This window comes from Hibiscus syriacus, unplaced genomic scaffold, assembly GCF_006381635.1.
Source record: "Hibiscus syriacus cultivar Baekdansim isolate YM2019G1 unplaced genomic scaffold, ASM638163v2 tig00111723_pilon, whole genome shotgun sequence".
In the NCBI taxonomy this organism is placed as follows: domain Eukaryota; kingdom Viridiplantae; phylum Streptophyta; class Magnoliopsida; order Malvales; family Malvaceae; genus Hibiscus; species Hibiscus syriacus.
The window spans coordinates 182,115-193,535 of NW_024063165.1; the positions used below are offsets into that span (position 1 = coordinate 182,115).

Genomic DNA, 11,421 nt, shown 5'->3' on the forward strand with positions numbered 1-11,421 from the left:
CAAATATTGACAATAGTCGTGAAAATTGATGACTGCGAAATCTTGCATTTACACGGCCGTTGGGTGTTTGACCAGTTGCAAAATTAAGGAGTTTTGAAATTAAGGTGATCACATGTCATTGGGTGTTCGACTGATTGATGACGGTGAATGTCGACAGTGGCAAGGGATTGAAATTAGGGTTTTAAAATATTTTTTATATAGTTTCATACAATTTGGGTTTTTTCCTTGAAAATGAGTTAACTGTACCATATGTCTCTAAACTATAATCCTCATTTCAGTAACTCTCATTTTATATTGACACCTAAACTTTTAAATATTTTAATTTCAACTTTGATGTTTTGAATGATACAGGAGGATATTATTGGAATGTACAAAAGTTTGGGGACTAATTTAGAATAAGGTTCATAGTTTGAGGGTGAATTTGGAATGTCAAAAAGTTTGGGGACCGATTTAGAATAGGAGTCATAATTTAGGGATGAAATTTAAATATTCAAAAGTTTAAGGACCAATTTAGAATAAGATGGGAATGTATATTGCAATTAACTCTAAAGAAATTATAATTTTAAATTTTTAAATTTAAATAAAATTTAATTTTTTTATAAAGGTGACACATGTCATTTAACAATGAAATTTAAATGTGGTGACAATCAGACACCTGAATTGATCGGAAAATAATTTAGACAATTAACTAGAAAAAAAACTATATTTAAAAACTATAGTTAAGTCAAAACAATAACATATACAAATCAAAGAATCAGTAAATGGTATGATATAACAATATTAAAGGCCAGCCAATTGTTGGGACCTGACAGGATAGGTTAAGATTATAATGTACACTTCCAAATCTAAGATGGGACCAATCCTACATGCTGGGATTACCACATGAAGAGAGGTTAAGAAGATTATACACTACCCTTCCAAATCTAAGATGGTCCATCCCACATGCTGGGAGGACCACATGAACCTACTAAACTGTAGCAAGTAAGGAACAAATAGCCTTTTATAATCGAATAGGTAAACCATAATTGAGGTAAGTTCGAATGCGTCCATCCCAGCCTGCAGTAACAATAACAAGACCCCACTTGTGGGAACTCAACATGCTTTGATAGGCACTCTTCAATACCTTCAACTCGAACCTGCACACATCAGATGCAACCGTGCCCGCACTTGCATTGGGGAGTGTCTCTTCAGGCCATGTTGGAGACCCCTTCGTTAAAGAGTCCAACAAAACACGCGGCAAAGAGAAACAATCCGGTGAAGAATGAGGCATTGTTTGTTCCCGCTCCACCTTGGAACTTCTGTTTCTCCCCCCATCCCCACCGAGTTCTAGGGATGTAAACATTGCAGGAATGGTTTTGATTCCACGCCAAGGTATGGCAACCGATGCATTGTGCGACAAGAAACTCTCGCAAGACGAAATGCTTTTCGCCTTGGAGCAACTCTTCTCTTGATTTGCATAATTCCAAATGTAGATATTAGAATCCTCGCTAGCTGAAATGATCTGTTTACCATCTTGGCTAAATGTTGCCGATATCTGACTCATTGCAACTCGAAAGCCCGACGCTGAAATATGAAAAGAAGCTAAAATTACGAAAATGCAGAAATACTATCAAGATCATCATCAGGATGGAATCGTGAACAAATGTGTGAAATACTCACCCTTAACTTTGCATACAACATCTCTTCCGGACAAGACACGGACAAGTGAATCAGCTGATGTAATCAACACTTTGTTTGGATCAGTAGGAGAGAACTACAAAGCGAAACAGAAATCTGTAAGCCTTCACCTGGGATGAAAAAATGTAGTAAAGAAGAAACGTAAAGAATAAATTTAACAACCTCGAAGCCAGTTACCCTCTTTCCGGGTAACTTCTTTTTGCCTTGTAAATATATCGGTTCATCAAGTTGAAGTCGAGTACCTATACAAACATTAAACAAACCGTATAAGTAATACGTATGTTCCTTGCTAAACAGAATATCCAACCCATTCATATACAGCAGAACTTAACATACCTATTATATTATAGAAGCGGCAGTTGCCGGTCATTGAGCCAACAATTCCTCCCTACAGGAGATTTTTTAAAATATATTGGATATAAGGCGAGAACCCAAATTTTCCAACAAGTTAAAACCAAAAAGATTTGACAAACCTTTCCATCAGGTCGATAACACACAGCTGTGACTATATCACTTACATCAGTATAATCAATGACTCGACAGCGAAGCACTTCCCAAAAGCGAACTTTGCCATCAATTGAACCACTGATGAAATAATTATCATCCACAGGGTTGAAGGCAACAGAAGTCACTACAGTCATATGCATATTAACATCACGCAACTAGAAAGACGATAAATTAGCTAACAAAACACAACATGAAATCAACTACTTATATTTGCATAGCTTGGATCAGAATTAAGGCCTACCATAATTGTTATGATAAAAAACCCTTAAGCAACTATCACATCCCACTTGCCATAGACGAACAGTCTTGTCAACAGAGGACGACAGTAAAAGCTACAAGAAAGGACATATTATATCTTTTTTCGTAAATAGAGATCAAAAGTAATTCAAATACTTGCAGAAATAAAGTAACAATCTAACAAGTAAGATGAAATCCAGGAATTTTACCCCATTATTAGACCATGAAAGAGCCAAAATTTCAGCACTGTGCCCCTGAAATTCATGCACAGGCTTCTCCAAAACTCGGAAGACTTTGGGTGGGAAAATTACGCAAGTTGAGTCAGATGATCTCCTTAACCTCGTAATTTTATCTATACGTTCTTTATCCACATTGAGAGGAATCAGCTGGGAGAGATGATTCATTCTGTAGTAAAGACATGAAGGATCAAGATCTTGGATGTCGAATTTGTCTAAACTGTCATCCTCGACAATTTTCCATACACGCACAATACAATCTTCACCTGCAGTTGCTAGAAATTCCCCATCCAAACTGAACTTCATAGTCAAGATGGACCCTTCATGTGCTACAAATTCTTGCCCACAGTAAAGGGAAGACAACTCCTTGGAATGCTTGTTACTTGGATGAGGTCTTACTCCTTTCATCTTTTCCTCATATGCCCATTCATGATTTCCGGGCTTTGATGGAACAATCATGGCACCTAATTTCCTTAGCCAACTCTTTTTCACTATCCTTTTCATATCTATCAAAGGCCTTCCCTCGGCCTCCCCATCCAAGTGCGGATCAACCGACGGAGACGGCATAGTAGTTCGGTCATACAATTCAGAACTAACAGAATCACTATAATCTGTACTCTGTGAGCGACTGATAATTCCATTCTGACTTTGTTCAGCCATTGTCAATTCTATTAGACCATCCAAATTCTTGGCCGGATGTGCTAAATGGTCATCTTTCGAACAATTTTCAGCAGGTTCTTGGGCATCATTGAACAAAAAAGATGGTTTGTTGGATGAAACCCCCTCTTCAAGGCCTGAAGTCCTCAACACAGCCCCGCTATCTTCAGAGATTCTAGAAATTCCCAATTCAAGTTCAGCCCTGCTGGAACCGTCGTGATTCTCTCCTGTATTCGAATTTCCATTGAAACTTAGACTCATCCATTTTCCGAAGTTATGCCGACGCTTATCAATGCTTTCTGGGAACATAGACCAGAACTTGTACTGATCAAAAGTATCTACAAAATCATCAACTAAACCTATATCAGGACTAGAACCACATTTCTCAGATGCAGAAGAAATCTCTTCCCTGATATCAAAGAATTGATCTTCTTCTTCCAGATAACTTCCCATGATTTCCCCTTTTTTACACTCAATCCATGTAACCCTGAAACATTATGCCACTACTAAGTTTTCCTGCCGTCAATCTATAATTTATTTATCTTTTCATATTTTCCCTTTTTATGATTTCAAGAAAAAACAACTAAAAACATCAAAACTCCAAAAAAAGTTCAATAGGAAACATAGAAGGGCAGATATTCACAGGAAATTCACTAACACCCAAAACAATGGGGCTTCTAAAGGATAAAAAAATTCATAAAACAAAATAAAAATAAACCCAGAAAAAGAAGAAGATTTACTCACCTGAGGAATCATGAAAAATTAGTCAAAACCCAGAATTCCAAAGATATTCAAAGCTCAAGAACACCCTTTTCCGAGAAGTTCTTACAGAAGGAAACAAAAGAATAGATTAAGTAAAAAGATGTTAAATGCAAAAATAATTGTTGGAAATGGCGTAAAATGGAACAAGAAGAAGATCCGAATTCGTAAAGTTTGATAGGTAGTTTGTTTATTTGTTTCTGCTTTAGCTCTTTGATTTTGTAAGTTAATTGCTTTGGTTTGTCCGTTGGGTTTTGCTTTGATGGTTTCTTTTCTCTTATTAATGCTATGTCTCCTGTTGGTTGGATTCCTTTATGGAACTTCTAATCGGTTTTCCGCTTGACAGAGCGGTTAATATTATTTGGTTCGCCACGATTTGAAAAATCATATTTCTTTGAATAATTTTTATAATATAAAATAAATCATTATGATTTTAGGGGTAAATTTGATATAATAATCCTCGTACTAAAATTATTTTAGAATATATGGACATATTATTTAAGAATCTATAATATTTATTACAGTAAATTGAAAATTTGTTATGTAAATATGATGAATTTTATATGTTTAAATTCGTCATACACATATGATGAGATTTTATAAAAAAATATATTTTGTTTTTTGGAATTTGTTAATCTATTAGTAAATGTTATGGATTCCTAAATAATTTCTCACCATTCATGTTTTCCTATTTTTTTATCTCACTATAATATTTTCCTAATTTTGCCAATTTTAGGTCATCTACTATACTGAAATTGTAGATTTAGTTTTTTGTTTTCAATTTACTTTTTAATTTGTTGCTCTAATTTAATAATGTTATTAATTATAATTTCATTAGTTGTTATATAATTCTCCTCGGAGGTTTCGAGTTTGAGCATCGATAGGGGTATAAATGTTTATTGTTAATTGGTTGAAAGTCTTTGAACATATAATACCTTATATTCACCTTAGATTTATCAAATACAAATCTTAAATATCATGTTAATATGTAAATGTATCATTGTTTGAATAATTAATTGAATTTATACAACATGTTAATTGTATGACTAAAAATAATAGAAAAATACACATTACCATTGTAATAAGAATAAGGGTAAACTATATAAATGGTCACTGAACTTTTAGGGTGCTTACATTTTAGTCATCCAAATTTTAAAACTTGCAATACAATACCAAACTTTTAGTCCGTTTTCAATAAGATCTCTGACTTTACCTCCCGTTAGTTTTATCTAATGTGACATGTTACTATTATTTTTTAGCTTAATAAAATAATCCTTTTAACTTTCAGCTTAATAAAAAAATTCCTCACCCAAAATTGACTAAAACCCCTAAAAATCAAATTTCCCTTTCTCTTATTCTCTTTGTTTGATCAAAAATCGAAGCTAGAAATGGAAACACCAACTGTAAATTATGGAATATCAGCAACCTTACGTACAGTTTGAATGAATAATAATGTTGGAATGAGGTTCTTTGGGTTCATTAACCATGGGCGTGTATTTAGAAGAAATTGTAATTTTTTATTTGGTATGATCCCCCATTGAATCCACATTCACGTATTGTTATTGTTGGTTTGCTAAGGAAGATGAGAGTCATGGAGAGGGGAAGAAGGTTTGGACGAGCGATTTGGGTGGTTTGTTTGGAGATTTTGTTTTACCTAGTTATATTAGGTTAAAAAAAAGGATAATTTAGGATTTAGGGATTTTTTTGGTTATATTTGTTGCTTCAAGTTCATTTTGGTAAGCTGAAATTCGAATATGAATTTAGAATTTGAGGTTCATAATGTAAACTAAAGTGTATGTCAGATCAACTAAAATTATGAATATGAACATGAATTATCAATTTGCTATTGTGCATCTTTCAATGTTTGCTTATGTTTGTGAGTCATTTGATTTAAATTTTGGTAAGTGAAAGAGTTTTAAACTCTTTTAACTTCTCCCAAATTTTATACGGCGGTCGTTTGAGATTTGTTTTTAATTTTTATTAAGCTAAAAAATAACAGTAACGTGCCATGTCAAATAAAACTAACGAGAGGTAACATCAGAGACCTTACTGAAAACGAACTAAAAATTCGACGATTGTCTTTCAAGTTTTAAAATTGGGTGATCAAAATGCAAATGTCCTAAAAGTTTGGTGACCATTTATGTAGTTTACCCTAAAAATAATTACTAACAATGTAAAAAAATATTTTAGTTTTATATATCTTAACATTAAAAACATAAATATCATTCAAATGTATATTTTTTAACTTATAATACCATGTTCAAAATGATCATTTATTATTGTCAAAAAAATATTTTTCAATGATACTTTTCAAAAGTAGTACAACCAAACACTATAATTATTAAAAAAAAATTAATGACACTTAAATTTAACCAAATATGTAGCTTACCCCAAAAATAAAGCAAGCGTCCTAAATGTTCTGAATTTTAATATACCAATAACAATATAAGAGTAGAAGATGAATTTGTTTCAAATCAATATAGATAAATTAAATTATAAAATTCCATATAATAAGATGAATAAAGTCATAACTAAACATAAATAATTTATTTTAGTTTTATGCATATTTTATCCTTAAAGTGGACTATTTGTATCTTAATATTTTATTGTCTTAACCTCTGTTAGAGGTTTTGCCTTTGGACTCATTGAAAGTTTTTTTAACAAAACACGATCAATAAAAAAATATATCAAGTAATATTTTTATGCTAAATATATATTAAAAACTTAAAAATATTAAAAATATTTCTAAACTAAAAATATATAAATTTTAAAAATACAAAATTATCTACATTTTTTAAAATACTTTTAAAAATGTTAAACATATTATATATTCCAAAAACTATAAAATTTCTTATTTAAAATTTTTGAGAAAAATATAAATTTTCAAAAAAAATATATACTTTTTTTTATTTATAAATTTGGGTAAATGCAAAAAAAAATATGTTCAAATACTCTCAATCATTTAACAATGAACTATCATACCACTAACATTTGCGGCGCTCAAACCCAATACTTTAAGGGATAATAACAAGTCCATTAACCACTAAGTTCGCTCGGTTTGTGTTATAAGTTAAAAACATGGTTGATACATGAACTATGTTAGCACCATTTTTTACCTGAATGAAACGAAAAATTAGTTACATTATGTAAAAATGTGATGAGAGTAGCCACCAATCAATTTAGTTGTGATTGGGTCACCGAAAAGTTTGAGTCTACGAAAGTCAAAATTGAGTTTAAGGACACGATTACGTGTAAGAAAGACAAAGCCCATAAAAATGACACTTGATCACAAATATTTTTGTTTCAACTATGAATGTAATTAATGTATTTTTTTATATTGATACAAAATTTTTAAATTTTCAAGGATTATCTCGAATTCTCTAACGACTAGGAGAATTAAACATGAATATTCTAAAAATTCACATATTAATCTATATTAAATTTTCGAAAATGTAGTATTTCATGAGTAATTTCGAACATTCTCCAACGTTTAGGAGAATATCGAGAACCTTGCCTCATTCAAGAAAACACCTCGATTTTTATGAATTACACTAAAAAATAAAAATCTACTACTCTTAAAAATACTCACAGATTCTTTAACATTTAAGAAAATTTAGAAATATTTCTCAAAGTCCAAAGAGTTCATGATTATAATAAATAACTTTTTTAAAAAATTAAAGATTAAATCTTTCATTAAATAACCTCGAAAACCTCCAACGTCTAGAAGAATACTGAAGGTTCACTTAAGTCAAGATAATACCTAGTTTTAAAACAATACAATAAACGTTAAAACATGTGTGGTACCTTTATGATCTAAATATGAAATTAATATAAATTAACCGTTGATAATAGAATATATTTTATCATTTTTTAGTATTTATATATAAGAGTTGCCATAATATTATTATTTTCATTATTGTGTTTTAAAATCACTTACATTTTTATAGGAATTACGAATAATTTCAGATGAATTCTTCTTATCTTAGATGTTTGGACAAATTGAACTCTCTCAATCTTATTTTTCGTCACATAAAATATAAGCAGTTATTTTCTATTCTAAAAAAATTAAATATTTTTGAGAAAAATCCAGTTGCCCAACGTTTACAAGAAGAAAAATTCGAAATATTTTAGCTTGCCTAACATCTAGAACAAACTGATTTTTTTCTAAAAAATATTTAATTTTTTTATAATAGAAAATAACTATTGATACTTTATGTGATGAAAATAAGTGTAGACATCCATTTTCGTTCGAGATTTATTTAGTATATATATTAATATAGTATAACTTTTGAAAATATTTTTTAAAAAAATATAATATATAGTTTTTAGAAAATGCTTTTTGAAAACATATAATATATATATATATATATATATTAAAAATTGATTTTTGAAAATATATATATAGTTTTGAAAACAATTTTTGAAAAATGTATTATATAGTTTTGAAAACAATTTTTGAAAAATATATTTTATAGTTTTGAAAACATTTTTGAATATATATATATATTATATAGTTGTCGGAACCGTCTTTCGAGTGGGGCCGGAATTGACTTCGACTTGAATGAAATAATTTGAGTCGCCACCGATCATTTTAAAAATAAGATTTGGGTTGATCGGACACCATCTTACCTAATCTGCGTCTTACAAAATATGTGTTGGATTCGGGAGTCGGTTACAATCAAGGAAGGATTAGTACCGTTGAATTACCCTTTCGGTACTAATTTATTTCCAGTTGTCTTAATTAAGAAAATTGAAAGTTAAATTAAAAAGGTAAAAATTGATCCAAATTACTTACTTTTGATAGATTAAAAAATGTACTCTTAGAAGTCAAAAAAATGTGTTAGATAAAAAAATGTAATGAAAATAAAGAAAATAAAAAAAAAAACAAATGAATTAAAGAAAATGAGATAAAGAAAATAAAAAAGAGAAAAATAAAGTAAAAATAGAAAAAAGTAAATAAAATAAATAAAATAAGATAAATAAAATAAAAGAAATAAAAAGAAGAAAAAAAATAAAAAATAAAAATATAGTTATATATATAACTATTAGGTACAAAAAAAGAAAATAATAATAAATAGGAGAGAAAAAAATAATAAAAAAAAGAAAGAAACACACTTAACCTACTACCATCACCTCACCGAAAAAAAGGAAAAACTTTAGTAAGAGAGAGAGATGACATGAAGAAAAAGGGGATAGGAGATAATCATATCAAATGTTAGGTAATATATATATACACATATATAAAATATAATATTTAATAAAATAAGTAAAAAAACAATAATAAAAATAATAAAATATATGCATATAAAATATTAGGTAAAAACAAAAAAACAATAAATAAATATATATATATATATAAACGTATAAACAAAACATTAGGAAAAACATAATAAAAAATAAAATAAACAATAATAATAATAAAACAAAAAATAATAAATAATAATAAATAATAAATATAAAAACATAAAAAATATATGTATAATAATAATAAAATGGCTAATTTTAAATAAAAATCAAAATTGGGACACAATTAAAAAGAAATCGGGGTAAAATATAAATTTTAGGGTCGAAATAAGCATTTTTAAAACCGAAATGACCAAAAATGGAATTTTCCCATAATTTGAAAACACACGGATCCAAAGGGTTTGGATCAGGTCACGGGTCGGATGGTGGGTTGCTATATAAGTCAATAAACACAAACATGTTTTCAGAACACCATCGCGTGATCCCAGAAATCGACTGACCACCGCCTTGTCGGTCACCGTAGATCAGCGCCGGCCGCCGTTCATCGGCGGTGGCCAAGGGAAAATTATACCATTCAAAAGCTCATTTCTTCATTGTTTCGAAAACCACAACCTTTTTTAAAACGAGCATCGGGGAGGGCTAGATCTGAGCTTGAAGCTCTCGGTTGCCCTCCCCCAATCATCGGCGGGTTTTCTATTTTAAAAATCAAAAATGGAGAAAGAGGAGCATACAAGCGAATCAACCAAACAAAGGTAAAAATATACCTTTTTTATTTCAATCTTGTCTTCAAAAGCTTACAATCCTAGCTTTTCCTTTATATTTTTGTGTGTGATTTTTGCGTAATATTTGTGTCTTACATATGTGTGATGTTACATTATTTTATAGCCTTGACATTGGCTATTTTTAGAGTCCTGATTTTTAGAGTTTGGCTCAAACTAAAATACTCGTTCCCTTGCTTGTTGGTGAGTCCTCTAACATTACGTCATCGAAAAAATAGGGGCGAGAACCTTGCGGTGCTGAGAAGATGGGTGAGAAGTGGTGGGAGTAAAGTGGGATTTAGGGTTCTGAAACCCTACTCGACTTGGTGGAAGCTTGGGCCCGTTCGGTTTACTGCTTGGGCCACTACTGTAACTGGTTTCTTTGTAACTGGGCTTCGGTCCTGCAACCTGTAACCAAATAAAATAAATAATAATATATATATAATTAATATAATATATATATTATAAATGTGTAAGATAAATAATGTCACATCACTCAGGACGAAATGATGTGTCTACAACTGCCCCTCTTTGCTCATTATAGTGTAACGAAAATAGAGAAAAGATAAAAAGACAAATTTCATCCACATCGAATGTCCTTTGTCGTAGAGTTGAAATTCGATATTAAGACTAGTTTGTCAATTCGGATTGAATCACGAAATGACTCCTCGTCATGAGGTTGAGTCGAAACTAGAAAATTCTGAGCACGATATCCTTCGTTGCGAAGTTAAAATCGAACTCAAAGCTTTGACAAGTAGCTCTTGGATTGCCTTCTAGCCCAAGATACTTCATCGTAAAGCTAAAACTTGACTTGAAGACTTCAGGGTTGTTGGGTTATAGATGACTCCTTCGTCGCGAAGTTGGGTCAATCTTTAGGGTATGATATCCTTCGTTGTGAAGTTGAAATCGTAGGAAAAATCGAAAAGTGGCTTATTGTTTCCAATCTTGACCTTGGTCTTCTTCTTGACTTAAAGACCTTGGTGTGAGAATTTGACCAGAAAGTAGTTGATACGTCATCGAGCTAAATGGAGTCAAACTCAAAAGTTTTCATTGACAGATAACCCTTCTCGCCTTGAGTTATGTTGTACTGAGCTAAGAGATTGCCCCATATCTTCTTCTTGACTTGAAGACCTTGACTTCAACCAGAAAGCAGTTTCTCGATGCTACCACGTGGTTGATGTGTCATCGAGCTGAATGGAATCAAAGTCTATAGTTTGTTGACAGATAGCCCTTCTCATCTTGAGCTGTGCTGTAAATTTGATGTGCCTTTGAGCTGAATATAATCAGACTCGAATGTGTTTACTGACAGATAACCCTTCTGGCCTTGAGTTATGCTGTAAGTTTGA

General features: G+C 31.0%; 1 protein-coding gene across 1 annotated transcript; it reads right to left on the minus strand.

Moving 5' to 3' along the window:
• Positions 1 to 968: 968 nt before the first annotated feature.
• On the minus strand, positions 969 to 3,981 carry LOC120168879 (WD repeat-containing protein 44-like). Its single transcript, XM_039177151.1, has 7 exons — positions 2,631 to 3,981; positions 2,426 to 2,516; positions 2,151 to 2,308; positions 2,014 to 2,065; positions 1,840 to 1,919; positions 1,660 to 1,753; positions 969 to 1,563 (listed from the first exon to the last, which is right to left on the minus strand). The coding sequence occupies exons 1-7, from the start codon at positions 3,765 to 3,767 to the stop codon at positions 1,001 to 1,003; spliced, it is 2,175 nt and encodes a 724-aa protein (XP_039033082.1). The 5' UTR covers positions 3,768 to 3,981; the 3' UTR covers positions 969 to 1,000.
• Positions 3,982 to 11,421: the final 7,440 nt, after the last annotated feature.

Bases quoted from the DNA above. Each gene is read 5' to 3' on its own strand.
- LOC120168879 (XM_039177151.1), bottom strand. From the start codon at position 3,767: ATGGGAAGTTATCTGGAAGAAGAAGATCAATTCTTTGATATCAGGGAA. The intron at 2,309-2,425 runs GTAGGCCTTAAT...ATATGACTGTAG, and splicing joins TTTTTATCATAACAATTATG to TGACTTCTGTTGCCTTCAAC. The intron at 1,920-2,013 runs GTATGTTAAGTT...ATGTTTGTATAG, and splicing joins CCGCTTCTATAATATAATAG to GTACTCGACTTCAACTTGAT.